Source organism: Stigmatopora nigra, chromosome 19 (assembly GCF_051989575.1).
Source record: "Stigmatopora nigra isolate UIUO_SnigA chromosome 19, RoL_Snig_1.1, whole genome shotgun sequence".
Lineage (NCBI taxonomy): Eukaryota > Metazoa > Chordata > Actinopteri > Syngnathiformes > Syngnathidae > Stigmatopora > Stigmatopora nigra.
Genome location: NC_135526.1, coordinates 1,554,834 through 1,572,025, shown reverse-complemented (window position 1 = coordinate 1,572,025; position 17,192 = coordinate 1,554,834). Strand labels below are relative to the sequence as shown.

The following is a 17,192-nucleotide window of genomic DNA, read 5'->3' as shown; positions in this document are numbered from 1 at the left end:
CATTTAAAGGTTGGCTTGCATATTAGTTAGAGTTATTTAAAAAATACATTGAAGGCAATGGAGATCCAATTCATTTTAACTAGGAGTTATTAAACAGTAGCCGTCGATGACAGCCAGAGAGTTAAAATATGTCATAAAATCAATGAATAAAATTCCCTGAGCAAATACAGACATCAATAAATGCTTGTATTTTATTTTTTTATTTTATTATTTAATGGCTATTATTAAATTTACATCATTTCATATTCATTACTATTTTATTTAATGGCTTTAAAGACTTAAATGTACATCATTTCATATGTATCACTATTTTATTCATTATTTTTTATTTAATGGCAACTAAGAATTAAATTTACATTTTTTAAATCATTTATAAAAAATGTTTTAAGGTAAACTACTCCCATTAAGGATTCCTGCTCTGTAGAAACACATTTTTATGCACTTCTTTTCTTTTTCCAACATAAGCAAAAAGACAGATGAATAATTTACACTTTGCTGTCCACACAAAACGAGTGGCGGGCCCCGATTTGGCCCCCGGGCCTTCAAATCGACACCTGCGTTCTTCCACAATAAGATTAGCGCCACCACATCATCCCCCTCCTACAAAATCCCAACTCTCTTCCACATGGGGCAACCGAGGCGTTTCAATGGATGAGCCAAGAAACGTGATATCAGTGGGCAGTCAACGTCCCACAAACCCCCAGGGGGGGAACGCCACGTGCTCCCCGGAGCCCCCGTACGGCGGCACCGCGGCGCCTTGCAGGAACGTCGCCCACAAAAGCGAGCTCAACCTTAATGCGGTGCAGGTTAATGTTTAATGAGTCCTGGCAATTCATGTAAAAATCTGGAAATGGCTTTTTTGTGTTCCATGGCGCGTGGACACGTGAAGGGGGGGGGGGGGTGCTTGTACATTTGTACTAGCGAGGAGTGAACGCCTTGCTAGACCAGTGTTTACAAGAGCGTGCGGCGTCCTAGACAAGTGCTCCTATTAATGTATTCTGCGTGCACAAGCACAGATTTAACAACAGATTCCGTGTGCATGTTTGCAGACGTGGCGGCTTCCCATAAGGTGGCCTCGTTCATATTGCTTCTTATAGGGCTTAAAAACAATCCTAAAACTTTTACACTTGTAAAACTAATCCCACAAATTTGAAGTTTTACTCCACCTTCATTTGATTCAAACAAAAAAACTAAATACTTTCAAGTATTCCATTTCTTAAAAGGTGAAACAATTTTAGATTTCATGGTAACTGAGAGGAAAAAGCCGCTAAACAACAAATTTATACAATGTTAAAGTGCAAGGTTTGAGAAATAAACCTAGGAAAATAAAAATTATCCAGCTGTTCCCTGTTAAAGCCAGCGGCGGCCACCCAATGTGCGTGCCTGTCTTTTTTTCCTTGTTTTTTTCCAACCGGCTGACTTCCAAAAAGGACGCCGGGGGCAGAGAATTGATCAGTCATGTAGCCTGTAAGTGACCTTCCCACCCAGCGACATTGCCTGCCAACTTTTACCCACTGTATGGTCATCAACGTCTATTTCTGCTGCCTATCTCCCCTCTGGACACGTCTATGACCTTTTCTCCATAACATCTCAAACCTTCAACCTCCCTCTCATGATCTCTTTGGCAATCCAATTCAACCTGGTCATCTCCTAAGCATCTTCATCTCTGCTACTTCTAGCCATCTTTTCCTCCAAGACATACATCACCACTGTCTTTTTTTCCAGATTAGATTAGATTAGTTATGGACCTTCCTTTCATATTTTGTAAATACTTTTCTCCAGATTTACCAGCCTGTTTGCACACAATTCCTTTCCATATTCTCCATCCACTCCTTGAAACTTCACAAATTTCAACTACAATCATCTCATTGGTCCACAAACTTGGCTTAAGGACAGTTTTTCCCACATCCAGCAGTAATCTAAACTTGGAGTAACACGACACACAATCCCTTCTGTGTAATAACTTCAGGTAAAACGCACCTTATGGAGATGCACTACCAATTTCGTCATACATGATGACAATAAGACTTTTGTCGTGTCAATGATGATGCCAAAGCCTATTAATATTATTATTATTAACTTGTAACAGACAAAATCACAAAATCTAAGTCCATTCCACTTTTCTAAGCACGCTTCCAGTAGCGCATGTGTCAATAAAAATAAAAAAAACACTGGCAGTAAACAAAGGCAAAGTGTATGGCAGGTGGAATGAGATGATTGGGCATCTTCTGCGGGCCATCCATGTGGTCGCAGCCATCTGCTGGTCCAGTCTGGATGCCTTACAAGCACTCATTAGCTCATCCACTGACAGCTTAAATCTGCACTCGTGGTGTTTATTATTATTATTTTTAAAAGGCCTTCCATAAACTCTCCCTTTTTTCTCTGTCCTTCCTCCAACACTCCACCTTTAGATCACTACTCCAATTTTGCACGTCTCTTCGCACCGAGTACCGTGGAGAACCGAGTACCGGGACAGGAGGCAAGAGGGAACTAGGTCAGTCTGCCTGCACCCCTCCCCTCTTAAAACCCCCCCCCATCACTGTCCTGCCTGGACAGGAAAGTGGGACACACGCACAAATGTATTAAAGCACACACACATACTTATTAATATAGCACACACACATACATGGAAACAGATGGAGAACGTGCCACAGAACGGGTTAGACTTCAGCGGCGGTTATGTCATCAAAATGTTCGGTTTTTGGAGTCCTGGAATAAGGGGAAGGAAGTCCGAAAGGTGAACGTGGACGGACGGCCCCGGCGGATTTGACGGGATACGTGGTGAGGGTTGCGTTGTGTATGTAGCGTGGGTAAATGGGTCACTCAATGAGCAGTGAGTGTGAAGATCAGATGCTGAACATGACGAGCTGCTCACTGAACTCCACCAAGGCACGCTAGAATGCGCAAATGCTGCGAGCCATGGCCGCCACCGCCAAGTCAACCTTGACCCTTTTTTTATACGTGGGTGGGAATCAAACATTCAATTTTGGAAACAAAAAAGCACCTGTCAGGTTGAGAAGAAATAACTAGTATGACTTGGCAGGAACGCCAATATTTTGATAGTTAATATTACTTTATGGATCAAATTGTGACGAATGGGACATTTACTGCCATCAATTAAGAATGTGGCTATCAATTGACTTTATTTTGATCGACTTAAGAACTTTTTAATGGTCAAAATTGGCTTGATATGATATTAGTTTGAAAAAAGGAAAAACTGAACATTTCACATTTCTCTAATATGAACGGCAAGTATTTGTTATGTTGAGTTCATGAACTGGAAAAATAACATCAAAATAAAAGCTTTATGTAAAACATGACAGTTGGGGAAAAAAAATCAACATAGTCCTAGATTATAATCCCATGCATGCATTTGTAGAATAAAAAAAAATATTGCATGTGAGACAAGGATGAACTTTGCATACATGCTATAAAACACCATCTGCTTTAACCCCAGGCCATTCTTGCCCTACTACCCTCCTTGCTTATTTTGCCTTCTCTCACAACATTGAACGTGGACCAATCACAGACCTCCAAATACATAAAAAAAACAACAAAATGACAAAAAACAAAGCCTAAACGCCATTTCCCTCTTCCACGCAACAGAACACTTTCCACCATCCCAAGCATACAACCATTAAGACCCCCGACACAATAATCATTACATAACGACACCCCATCAATTACAGTCAACACCAAAATCCCCCAATTCTTGACCCGATATAAACACGGGAACATCCCAGAGGACCAAGACCTAGCCAAGTAAAAAAAAAAGTACACCACGGAAGGCCAGATCGGCGATCCGGACCAGCGAGCAGACACGAGATGGAAAAAAGTCAACACACGTCAACTGTCAGGCGCAAACGGGAAAGGGATCAAAGCGCTGGCAATTCGCAAAAATGACAGGCAAAAACAGCCTGTGGCAGAAGGGGAAAGTGATGTGATGTCTTACCTGGGACGATGGACACGGTGTCTCTTTCCCACGAAACCACGCTGACATACTCCTGCACGGCGGTGGGGATGAGGCACTTGAACACGGCGACGTTACCCCGCATGGTGCGCTGGTCCGCCACCCGCACCGTGTAGGGCTCCCTGAAAACTACACCAAAAAACAGGGGGTGTCAAACAGGGATTTCGTGGGGGCCAGACCATTTTAGATAGAATATTTTGATTATTTTTTTTATAAATGGATGAAAAGAACTGGATTAAAAGCCCTGAATATTCAATTGTTCATAGATCTCAATGTGTACTTCTTTGTTCATTCAAATTAAAAATATATAGATATGATATGATGATGATGATATGATAAAAAAATAAATGTATATATATGTTACAACAATTTTTGAGTTTGCTGTCATTATAGCAGCATGGAAAGAAAAAAAATCTCCCTTTCAAATTTGATGTTTGCAAGAGAATTATCTCGGATTAAATAAGCACTAATGGGAAAGTGTCTATTTTTGGACCAAAGCCGCTGTCATTTTCTTAGCACATTTTTGCGGATTTCAATACAAGATGGCAATGTAGACAATGTAGAAAGTGAAATTCCGACGTCAATTTTAACCTCAAATCACCGCTCTAGTGAATGTAGCTGCGTCTGTTCTCGGCTTGTCATCGGGGCCAGTCGCCGCCCCCAAAGCCGCCGTCAACATCTGCTTTCATATTCTGCCTCCCAACACCGAGCACGACTAATACTCATATTCATTCTAATACTAATACTAGCGCCAAGTTGCGGATTTGAGCCAGGACCCTGAGCTGCCTGTCAGCCGGCCGGGTGTCGCCTTCATTCCCACATGACCCAAAAGCCCGGGGTTGCAGGAGCCGCGGGAGGGGCCAGGGGATTAGCGTCCGTCGAACATCCCGTACGGCCCGACTCCATAAAAAGGGATTGGGCCTTCCAGAAAGGTCAATGGCAGCCAATGAGTTCGAGGTGTAGTTATCCCTAATATCTGCATCAACTTGGCTATACTCACCGGCTTTGATGCGGATGTTGGGGCTGCGGATCTTGCCCGCCTGGTTCTCGGCCGTGCAAAAGTAGTCGTTGTCGTGGATGTAGCTGTTGTAGGCCGACGGCGAGAAGGGGTACAGTTGCAAGGTGCCATTGGCGTACACGTGGCGGATGTGGGGCACGTCGTAGATGTCGTCGCCCGTGGCCAGGTACCAGCGGAGGATGGCGCTGGGGGTGCCCCCTGCTGGACAGGGTAGGGACACCCCCACGGAGCTGGAGTAGGTTACCCTCTGTAGGGAGGCGTTTACAAAGTACAGCCTGGTGGAGCCCACATCCTCACTGTGTACTGTGGGAGTAGAGGGGGTGTGGTTAGTGGATGGTATAGGCCCCTGAATATTCAGTAGATCTAAAACAATGTTTATTTGAGCTTTTTTTTAGTATATTTTTAGATTTTACAAAATGTTTTTGAACTAAAAACAGAAAAAAATGATTAAAAAATGACAATTATTGATTTAAAAGGGGTAAAATCAGGAAATGTAATATAAATATATAGTCTTTATTTGAATTTGATCCTAAAAAAGTCAACATTCCCGGGCCACACAAAATGATGCGGCGGGCCAGATTTGGCCCCCGAGCCGCCACTTTGACACCCTTGGTATAGGGAGCGCAAACGACCCGTGGAGTAATGGCGATGCCCATAACGCATGGGAAACGGCCTTCAAAAAAAATAATCATAATGTATGTCAAACGTCCAGCTGCAAACATGGGTCACGTGATGCAGAAAGCCAGGGATTTGGGATAAAGCCTGTCGGGAATCAGGTGGACGGAGGGGGAAAGGGGGAGGAGCCCGCTACCTCCGGAGAGTTGGACGAGGGCGCAAAACAAAGACACACTGGCACAACACTGATGATAGGTTATGTGATTGGAATTTCTATGCCAGACGCAGATTTAAGGCTTTTTAATCTCCTTACATATTTAACACACATACACACACACTTGTGTAGACGTACAGAAATGTGTCACATTGGCAAATGTACTAAAAGAGAGAAAAGTGACAGATAAGATGGACAAAAAGTTGGTGGATGTGACATTATTGGTCTAATGTTTTTTAATATATCAGTAAGGGGGAATAAAAATCATATTTTTACACTAACTGTGCTCTCAAATGTTTTTATTTCAATTGAATCTTGTTTTCTGAAACAGTTTCTGATATACAATATAGTAGTATAGTATACTTCATGTAGTATAACATTGCTTTTACACTAGACCTTTTCATCTATTGTGGAAACATAAAAGTCTGTCTGCACAAGATTAATGCGTGGAACATAAAAGTTGAAGGTAGTTGCCGTAAAAACGTCCGCTGGGTTATGATTTAACCCAAATAACTCCATGAAAGCTAAAAATGGATGTAGTATAAGAAAATGGCTGAAACACCTGCTTCACACAAGTGACGCTTGTAGATCAACACTGTCACAAATAACTTTTCCTTCTCGTCCAAAAGTGAAAGTATATACCAACGTTCAATGAAAGTACCTCTAAGCTGTTTGGAATACTACTACAGATGGTATATGAAAATGTGACTGCCAGTCCAATGGCGAGATGAAGAGGAAAAAAAAAAAAATCCAGGTCAGACTCCCTCCCCGCCGCAGATTACTGATAATGGCCCCTGAGCATAAAGCCATATTAAAGATTGCAATATCTATAATCTCCCAATGGGGGGACAGGACTAAAGCAGAGGAGCGTGGGGGTCACCCTGAGAGCTTGGGGGGGAGGAGTGGGCTGGATTAGATGGGAACATTGGGGAATACGCTCACGCCAAACAATCCCAATGGTCGCCTTTCAGATGCCAATGACGGAGTTGGACGTCCATTCTGTGGCAGCCAATAGCGAGTGAGGAATATTTTGCATTTACATTGACTTTATCGTCGCAAAAAAACCCACAAACTGCTATGAAATTTAAAAAGAACTCTAAAACTACTCTGGCAACGTCAATAAAGAGCGAGTCAATAATTGCAAGATCAAAATATATATTTTTGCAGGTGAAAAATACCTCTTTTAATCACAATATGAAGTAAAAGTACTCCCATTACTCCCACATTTCAAAACAAGGAAATTAACCAATATACAGTAGCCTGGGATAAGCTCCAGCACCCTCTGCGACTATTCTGAAGATAAGCAGAATGGATATGAATATTTCAGTTGCAGTACACAGTACTACATCAATATTTTGAGGATATTTAGCCTGTTTTGTGCTGTTAAATAATTCCAAATAATAAGGAACTCTGCTTTGATTTAGCAAAACTAAAGCGGGCGCCAATTATTATTATGTATTTGAAACAAAGACTAACACAGAAGACAAAAATTGTACTTTTCCTTCAATGAAGGCAAGCATTCTCACATCCACACCTACCTACGTACGTACACTCATTATTCCCGAGCTCGCAAGAATTATATTCTCCCAGTGACAGTCATTCAAATCAGACTGCCTCCTTTCTAAAAATATCTCTGGCCTACATATCACCGATATCCCACCACCTTACTCATATCATCTCATTAACCCATTCCTTCCACCACAGTAATAGGAAAAACAATAATAAAAACATGCATAAGCCCCAAAATCAAATAACAATTTCCATTTTTTTATTTCTGCAGTGTTTTTCAGCAACAAAATTGCCTATCTTAACACAAACATACCTACTATACTACATTTTCTACATCCTACCTGATCTGTGCGTGAATATGTATGCCATGGAAGGTAGAAGTCATAACCTATGCAAGGTTTCAGCATGCATAATGCAGGCGAATGTACTTCGCCTCACCGGGATGAGCGCGAGCCACGTAAACAAAGGCCAATGTTTTAAAAGACACGCGTCTGGAGGTGTAATAACGCATGTTCTTCCACCGTTGACACCCCGGATCAATTTGATGGCGTTCTCCATTCGATTTGCTGATGGAAATGACACGGGAGGGAGGCACGACCACAGCTGAGAGGACTCCTTCTCATCCAATTTCACTATGGGAGTCAATAATGTAATTCATTTATTGCCAACCCCAAGTAGTAGTAGTTGACTACTATGTATGTGTGACTACTTATTTATATTCTTGACTTCTTATGTTGTTGACAACTACACCTATTTGATTATGTATGTGTGCATAAGATTTAATTATTAGTATACTTGCATACTGGCAATAAAAGCATTCAAAAAGAGTGATACACATTGCAAATACAATTATTTGAAAACGTGTTCTTTTTTTGCTTTTTATTTAGTTTTAAATCTATTTCTTTAAATTGCAATCACAAAATACACCCGTGCAAGACTAATAGATGTGAAAAGGGGTGGTGCATGACATTTGGAGACACTTGTCTGACAACTAAAAACTTTAAGCAAAAAAAATAAGAAAGTCATACATTTTGCATGAACGTGGTCATGTTTTTATTACTTAAAACATCTTTAAAAATATTTCCAAAGGAATGTTTTATCATTTTCCGTTTAGGTTCTTTAAATGACGTGCAAACATAAACACAAAATACTTTCAAAATAGATAAATATCAGTCTCAAAGAGATAAGGCATTTTATCTCAGCTAATTGATTTCCCTATCCTAATTCATTTTATCATTGACGAGTCAATTACTTATGGCGGGGGAGCTTTAGAAATCTGAGGACGAGGACAACCAAGTGGATGTAGACCCTATCAAAAGGGGTGTGAATTGAATATCGGGGGGATGTCATGAGATAAAGCTAGGTGTAAGCTTGTAGATAAACCTCAGGGGCCCCCGTGTAAGTAGGTGGTGGGTGGGAGGAGTAGCACAAGGGGGATGTGCTTGCTTGGTGTTACATCTAATCAACCAAGGGATGCCATGTCCCCAACAATCGGTGATGCCCCCCCCCAATATCACCACCACCACCACCACCACACCCCTCGGTACCCCCGGCCCGTGCTGTGTCAGTAAAAAAAAGGAAAAAAATAAGCGTGCTACTTCAGCAGTCCCGTGGGACCTGCTCCCCCTCACATCAAAGCAGGCACTTTCTCTCCTAATGTGAATATCAAATCTGTGGATCACAAGTCCCAGCACCGTCTGCATAAATGGCCCCTCCCCCCGCCCTTTAATTCTGCCTAGTGATGAGGGAAAGAGAGGGAGGGGAGAGGAAAGAAGAAGAAGAGAGGAGAGGAGAGGATGGAGGGAGGGAGTCATGGAGATCCAGCTAAACAACTTGCTTCATCTGTTTGCCCCAAAATGTCGTCCAAAAACGGAGTTTTGTCGTTTTTGACGGTCTCTGGACGGGAAACAGGTGTCGCATCTACTATTTGTCCACTGAACTTTGCACTCGATTTACTTATAGGCCGCCATTTTAGCTGGAAATATGCATTCGAAGCACAAACTTGAGTCTGAGAAGGAGTATTTGGTTTTTATCAATGTTTGTTAAAAGAAATTGACATGTTTGAACCTCAAAAATCACATTTTTTCTCAGTTTTTTAATCACACAAACTAAAAATATCATATTTGCAGTTTTGATAATTAAATCAAACACATTTTCACATTATAATACAAAATAAAAGTTTAAAAGGCTAAAAAAACTATCTTAAGGTAAACAATCTCGCTATTCAACTATGACATTAGTTGTCAATAAACTTGCTAATCAATTAGTAGTTCCAATGACGACAATGGACGTCCAATGCATTTGAATAGGGAGGCAAAGCAAAAATAAGGCATTGCCCCCTTGTGGTTCAAATTGAATTGGACGTCTATAACTGTCAATGGCAGTGCATGATTTAACGGTCACGTGGGAAGTGGAGTGGGGCCTGTTGCTGTTATAATTGTGCAGCCTTGCAAAGACAGCACTGGGAATTGGACTAAAGGGATGCAGGGATGGAGGAAGGGAGACATTTAGTATATTTCTATATTTGTGCAACTTTGAGATGCATGGTTCATCTTCTCACTTTACAAGTTTAAAATCCCATATTTTGAAAGAAGGCCCACATGAAGAGAGGGCCGACATACATTAAACCTCATCGGATTCGTTCCAAGTAGATGAAATTTGCACACATTTATATTTGAAATTGGTCAAAAATTGTCCGCATGGTGCTTTCACGGACGAGTGCATTAAATGGGAATTTTGGATGACACTGTCTGTCTGTCACGTCGCTTTTCGATCGAGTAAACTTATATTTCATTTGGAATGCATCCACTACAATGTTTACAAGGACAATAATGGTGTCCTCGTCTTCTGGGGTCCAGGTGCTCAATTAGTGAGGAACATGACCGGGCAAGTCTGCAATCTGGTCCCCCGTCGCCTGCCCGTATGTGGACCCCCCTCATTTGCGTAAATTCACATCAAGTGGCGACTCCCTGACTTCATTATTTTCCCTTTCAGACGAATTCATTCAAAAATAAAGACAGCGTCAATTTTTAAAACTAATAACACTGGAAATGATGAAAATTACGCATGCCTGATTTCATTTTCGAATGTCACCTTCGTTGATGAAAAAGGCCCGGATGTGGCGTTTATTCCTGCAATTTCGATGCAGGTGTGTCCACATTTAACGCACTTTAATAACGAACGATCTTTTATACGAGTGGCGTTAAGGATTTAGAAGAAAAAAATGTCTTTCAATGCAACACATCTATCATTGCATTTATAAATAAAGTCCATGCTCGCAACGTCAAAGCGTTTAATTGCACTAATTAGGGCCTTTCTGTAGATTTATCCCTATTTCACTAAAAGGACGGTTGTCAGGGAAATGTCTTTTGTTCGTCATAATTACTGGTACTAATTACAGCAAATGAAGCAGCTGAAAATATCCCGATGAAAATGGAGGAGCGATTTTGAACACGGCCTAATCAAAACAGATGCAATTAGCAAAGTATTGTAAATAATCGTTGCAAACTACAAGGCATCTCCATGCAAAAACTTTAAAAAGAGCAAAATTTGGAGTGAATTCGATGAGTTGGACGCGATCGATCGAATGACAGCAACGATTTTTGCACGTTTGCCAGCTCTCTCTCGCTGGATTTGCTCCTCATTTTCTCCATTCAGCCATTTTACATATTCATAACTGGTAATGCGAAAAACAATCGAGGCGTCGTGGGCCTCCCAAGCATTAAAAACACACTTTTTTTTAAAACCTTCACTTCCTCCAAGAAAAAAACATGCACATCACAAACCCTTGTTTTGATTTCCATCCCCTACAAACGTCATTTTTCCTTCTTAATTAAAAAACAAAACACGACGCAGCCTAGAATCTTGCATCCTAATCACACATTTCGCATTTTCTCAACTTGGAAAGCATCACAATCATGCAAAAAGATGATAAAATAACATTTTCCTACCTTCTTGGAGAGAGTACAGCAGGAGTAAAGTTACAAGCCACATGCCATAAAGAGCAGGTATATTTTTGGGAGATATTTGCAATCCTGGCGCGATGGATTTTTGGTTGTTGTTTTTGGGAGGGGGGGCAAGGGGGAAAGGGGGTGTTTTTTCTGAAATATATTCCTTTTGGGGGGGCCAGGTGGGTCTCCGTGCCGGACTGGCGACTGTGCTCCCCGGAGGTCTCTCCAGCCCTGCCGCCCCACTAAGAATGGATGCAAAGGAGAAGAGCCTCGGCCCCGCCCATGTCCCCGCCCTCTAGCGCGTGAACAAACCCAACATGTAAATCTATCGTAACTGAGAGTGAAGGGGCGTTTCTCATTGCCATTGACGATCATAGACGTCCAAATTATTTGGATCTAGGGTAGTTCAAACCCCCCAAGTGCATCCCCTCAGACCATAGGTAGGGAATCTGTGGCTCGGGAGCCACATATGGCTTCCCGATCCCTGTCCCAGACCCTTTCAAATCCTTCATTTAAAAAGCATTTGAAATGTATATGCATTTTGAATACAAACATTAATGTGTTGATCAACAAAACTGTATGTCATTGGCATGATATTGTTTGGGTTAAACAAATGTAAACAATTCTATGTTCTTCCACCAGATGGCTTATTTTTGTGTTTTTTTTTTTTGTTGACATTGATCGAGTGTTTTTAAAACTACTACTTGGCTTTGTGTTGTTGATCATTAAAGAAGAAAAAGTTTGTGTTTAGCAGGCCTAGTGAAGAAATTGTCAAATATTTTGGTTTGATAAAGTGCTGAGACTTTTTTTAAGTGTTTGTGAGTATTTTTGACCCAAATCAGGGGTCACCTACTTCGGTCTTCGGGGGGCCCCTGTCAGTTTTCCACGTCTCCCTCCTCCAAACACACCTAAATAATCTGGATCGTTATTGGGCTTCTGGATAATTTAATACTGAGTTAATAATTGAATTTAAATGCAGTAGAGGAGGAAGATATAGAAAATCGACTGGTTAAGGGGCCCTGGAAGACCCCTATTCTAAAATATGTGGATCTAAATTCGGCACACTGCTGCCCTCTGCGGATAGAAAATATTTAGCAATGAATTCCCATATTTGAGCTGAATTTTTCTACATCAAGTGCTTAAACAGTGTTTTCTAATCAAGTACACCACAGCAAAAACTGTTATTAATATGAAAAATAACTACATTTAATTTTCTGCTATGTAATAGTAGACAAAAATGTCATTAACCAGGCCCAACACTCTAAATAGTGTTAAATATGAATACTAAAGGAAAGTATAAAGAAAGAAAAAGCCCAAGACAAGACGTGCTTTCCTCCAAATTTTATTTAGTGCTAATTCTGTGTCCTAAAGAGGTCAAGAGCAATATATAGGAAGATCATCTAAACTTTCTAAAGGCAGAAATGGCATGTGAGGTCAAGCCAAAGAATTTGCGTGCAACAAGGCTCCAAAATCCACAAGATGGTGGTCCTCTTTCTTTGGATCTTCTCCATCATTTTCCCTGCATCTCAACTTCAAAATACCTGATCCCAAAAGTTGTATTGCTCGCGATATCATCACAGTGTCTGACAATTACAATGACTAGAGTCAGTGCATACTTATATTTGATACCATTTGCATAGTACTATACTCCTGATCAATACTCCATCTTCTCCATCAAAATATATATAAAGGTACAATCCTTAAGGAAAAAGGTGAAATCAAATTCTTACATAGACCTCACATAAAAACAACTGATAAGATTATTTACTGCTAAAATATCAGGGTAAAAGAATAGAGGCACATCATAATTGACATGAACATATTCAGGTGTAAGTATATAGTATTAACAGAGTATGTATTGTGGTATTTGTTACAAAAGTGAATGTATATTTTGAAAAAAAAACTTATGGTGATAGAGATCCAATTCATTTTGAGTTTTTTTTAAATGTGCAATTTATTTTCATAGATAAAACATAATAGATGTGCACTTATTTAATAATTCTATCCTTGCTTAGCAGTTATTTAGAGCATTGGTGCTATTCTAAGCAAAGTGCAATATTATAAATGTTATTTTTAACCTTTTGTGTTCTTTTTGAATCTGAATAACTGTAGTAAAGCTACCAATTGCATGAAATAAATAAAATAGGCCTTAGTTAGCAGGAATGTACACAATGCACTCAGCCATAGGAATATTACAAGTATTGTAGTATTGTGATTGCAAACTCATTAACATGCCTTAATTGCATTATTTCAAGACATTCATATTTCTATTAGGAGTGGGCATAGAGTCTACTTTAAATTAGAAGTTTCCCTATAATAGTTGCCTATCTTCTAGTTTTAAGCAGAAAAAATAAGTCCATTTTACATTTCGCAGCCAATATAAGAGTCTTATTTAAATTGAATTCAACATACAATGTTTCTTTTATGTGCTAAAAAATGAAATTCCACTTCACGATAATATGACTTGCTGAGGAAACAAATATCACTTTACGAGAAGGAAAATGACACTTTTTAACTTGTGGAAAACATTTGACGTCATATATTTTTGTGTCTTTGGTTCAAAAGTGCAAAAGTGTGCATGTTTTTTTTTTTTTATGAAAGCAACTTGCATCCTGCCGGGCACCTTTTTGATTGCCCATGGTGCTCGTTATAGTTCAATTGTACAGCGAAGGCCTACGTAAAAAGCACTCTAGTGGTTGGAAAAATAAAATGCATGCGTTTCTCATTTCGGTTTCGACGCTTTGGCTTTTGAATCCACTTTGGATCCTGAGAGGCCATTTTCTGTGTTGTCAATCCCTGATGAAGTTACAAGGCACTCCTTACTGTTCAGGGTGAGAGGAGGGGAATGCAAAAATATATCAGACCCAGACCCCATAGAGGTGGCAATATGGCCGCTCCGCATAGAAGAATGGCAAAAAAATGACTTACTTTTTCTCCTCCAGCTTGGAAAGAACAAAGAGGGTGAAGTTTTTCAGCAACATGAAGCCCATCAGCAGGGCAATAGCTCCGCCCACAGCAGAAGCGATGATGATGGTCAACGTGTTGTCCACTACCCTCACTGCGGAAAAAAACAACAACTTTAAACACCAATTTTTTGAGAGAAATTGTTGACCGGCCAATTGCCCTCAATTGAATTGATTTTATATGTATTTTTCCGGGTTGAATTTAAAAAAAACAACAACAACTATGAGTATAAGAATCCGTATTATTAAAAGAAAAACAGTCGCCTTTTTTGGTTTCTATTTGATAATTAAATTTTTCCACTTTTGCTAACTATCACCGCACATATCCTGAAGAATACAACACAGGTCATAAGGTCAAAGCACATTTTCTTAACAATTTTTCCCATCCACTCACATTCATCCACCACAAACAGCGTGAAGACAGCACTGTGATTCTTGTGCTTTTCCTTGGGATTGCGTCCAAAACAAGTGTACTGGCCGGCGTCCTCAAAGGTGATATTCCACAACAGAATGGAAATATTGTTGTTCTTATTTTGCCCCACAAATTCAAAGCGCTCCTTGTACATCTTGACCTTGGGTACCATGGACTCCGTGGCTATCACAGCATCGCATATCTTAAAGAGAAAATCCATTGAGGGTCATCACAAACTCTGTCATAGTCGAAGAAAAGATGACTTACCGTTTGCATGGTGCCATTTTCGCTAAACTGCCACCTGAAATAAAGGTTCTCGATGCCGATACAGCTGGAATAAGTGCAGGGTAAGAGGACGGTGCTGCCGTTGACGGCTTCCAGGAAGGGAATCTTGCCGACGTTCATCTCCAAGGCTCGAGTAGACGCCAAAACTGAAGAGCAACATCTATTTTATAAGATCATTTATTCTCCAAACATAAAAATAGACTGCCAGTAAGTTGCAGAACACAAATAGCATATCATGTTGCACTGCTGCAAAATGTAACTATGAACAAATGAGCTATGTTCACTGTTAATGGGAGAAATATATCACGCTGCAAAAAATGTAGATTAAAATAGTTTTAACCAAAACATGGAGAGAGAAAAACAGCATTAAGATTGCTAATACGAAAGTGCCTCAAATTTGAGGTGATTTTGTCTTTGACAACTACATCATGAGTTAGCAGAAAGTTAGCTTCTTTGCCGAACACGTGGCTCTTGAGCCGCACCCGGCTCCCAACCCCCCATAAAATATTATCATATTTTGTATCCACTCTTTGCCTCACTTCATGTTTGTCCCTATTAGACAATTAATTTAAGGAATATAAAATCAATGGAAACACTCCAATGCATCAGGGCCCATTAAAAACAAATAATACATTATATTTAAAAAACAATCTGGCATATCAAATTTTCCTTTATACTGCCTCGGAATTACAGGACCACAAAAAATCCACCACGCGAACCTCAATCTGCCCTCATTCCATATTTTTTCCACCCCCCATGCATTAACCAAGTTTCCCCATCTGTGTTTTAATGCTCCCATCTAGCATTTTATTCCATCCCAGGACGTGCTGACAAAGCTGTCCAGAATTGCACACACGCACGCAGGTGCACTAGATGACGCAGAAAAAAAAAACGTTGCAAAAGTGCCTTCTTATAAAAAAAAGTCATTTTATATTTCCCCATCTGGCCAGAAGAACAACAACAACAAGGTCAAAGAAAGGTCAAGCATCATTGCAGCAAATGTGGAGAGGCAAGGAGGTCGCATGTGAGCGACCGCTATTGATTCCTTCACATCGCACTCTCACTATCTCCATTCTATGGTGCATGGTGAGTTTGCAAAAATAGTAACAGTAAGTAAGTGTAGCCCTACCAACACCTCCCCTGCCTGCTTACAATTAGACTACATGTACCACTCATACTACTAGAAAGGAAAATCATATTAATCAGTCCATCAATGGATGCTTGAATTAAGACTGACATTTTTCGACATGTAAATTGTACTTTATTTGGACGTATTATATAATGCACCCAGAGGTACCATCGCATTAACTGCGTCGATAAGGAATTCTGGGATAATTGAAAACAAGCGAGAGGGTAATGTGCGTTAATGGAAATGCGCTGGCGTGTTTCTGGCCACATCCGTTCGCCAGAAGTCGGCTTATCAAATTTCATTGATCATAGAAAAATGAATAAATATGAGCCATGGAAAATATATCGAGTCGTGTTGGGCAATGTGATCTAGTTGGAAGGATGGTATGAAAAAATTGAATGGTCGCGGAATGTCTTCATGGATTGGACGTCCATTGCTAAAGGTTGATATTAATTTTAATACCCTATATATAATGTAAATACAGGAGTTAACGTGAATACATAGAGGTCATAGGAGGAAAACGGACATTACCAAGCAGCGCTGTGACGATCAGGTTAGAAACCGACTGCGTAAGGCCCAACCTCGGGGCTCGAACCCAGATCCCGTGGGCCTCCATATCCAAGCCAGATCTTCACCTGGGCTTCCTTCAGACCTCCTTTTACTCCATCAAAAACACAAAACAACAGCAAATATAAAAAAAAAGTCCAAAGAGTCACCCCCCAAACGTGAACCCACCTGCCCAGGTTCCGAATTCCCCTCAGAGCAGAGCGGGTCGGCGGCCCACTGTGGCACTGCGTCGTCGTTGTCGTCGTCAGGGTTCATTCAAGGAGAACGGGCCGGTCGGTCCGCACTCTCACTGCGGCGACTGGCACGATGCAGGAGCGGCCGAGGAGAGATGAAATGCCGCCACGGCTTGGAGACCCCCCCTGAGCCGCTGACTCCTCCTCTTGGACTCCCCTCAAGCTCACTCCCAACTTTTGCCCGTCCTCTAAGCTGGCAGCGTGCCACCTGTCTCCCTTCCATCACCTTCCCCCTGCATCCTCCCTCCCTCCCTCCCTCTCCCACCCCAGCAGCTCCTCTGCTGACTCGGTGTGTGTGTGGAGGCTCTTTTGTCAGAGTGTTTGTGA

At 40.9% G+C, this 17,192-nt stretch overlaps 2 protein-coding genes across 5 annotated transcripts in view; both read right to left on the bottom strand.

Moving 5' to 3' along the window:
• The window catches only part of LOC144212991 (cell adhesion molecule DSCAML1-like), a 36,666-nt gene extending 25,149 nt beyond the window's left edge, over positions 1-11,517 (bottom strand). The window contains exons 1-3 of one of the 3 annotated variants that reach the window (XM_077741221.1): positions 11,277-11,517; positions 4,971-5,291; positions 3,953-4,099 (exon numbers count right to left, since the gene is read on the bottom strand). In XM_077741221.1, coding sequence (XP_077597347.1) covers positions 3,953-4,099; positions 4,971-5,291; positions 11,277-11,319 — 511 coding nt within the window. In that variant the 5' untranslated portion in view covers positions 11,320-11,517. The remainder of the gene's footprint in view (positions 1-3,952; positions 4,100-4,970; positions 5,292-11,276) is intronic. The other 2 variants (XM_077741222.1, XM_077741220.1) reach the window with 2 other exon arrangements.
• A 1,085-nt stretch (positions 11,518-12,602) lies between these two features.
• scn4bb (sodium channel, voltage-gated, type IV, beta b) lies at positions 12,603-17,065 on the bottom strand. 2 transcript variants are annotated; one of them, XM_077740751.1, is made up of 6 exons: positions 16,801-17,065; positions 16,597-16,726; positions 14,919-15,082; positions 14,634-14,853; positions 14,205-14,334; positions 12,603-14,098 (listed from the first exon to the last, which is right to left on the bottom strand). In XM_077740751.1, exons 2-6 carry the CDS (start codon positions 16,679-16,681, stop codon positions 13,999-14,001), a joined length of 699 nt encoding a protein of 232 aa, XP_077596877.1. In that variant the 5' UTR covers positions 16,682-16,726; positions 16,801-17,065; the 3' UTR covers positions 12,603-13,998. The 2 variants fall into 2 exon arrangements, with proteins under 2 accessions (XP_077596877.1, XP_077596875.1); XM_077740749.1 differs by having other exon boundaries at positions 16,597-16,720.
• Positions 17,066-17,192: the final 127 nt, after the last annotated feature.

Coding starts and splice junctions, on each gene's coding strand:
- scn4bb (XM_077740751.1), bottom strand. CDS start 16,681: ATGGAGGCCCACGGGATCTGGGTTCGAGCCCCGAGGTTGGGCCTTACG. Junction 14,854..14,918: donor AAAATGGCACCATGCAAACG/GTAAGTCATCTT, acceptor TTTCTCTTTAAG/ATATGCGATGCTGTGATAGC. Junction 14,335..14,633: donor GCTGTTTGTGGTGGATGAAT/GTGAGTGGATGG, acceptor TTTTTTCCGCAG/TGAGGGTAGTGGACAACACG.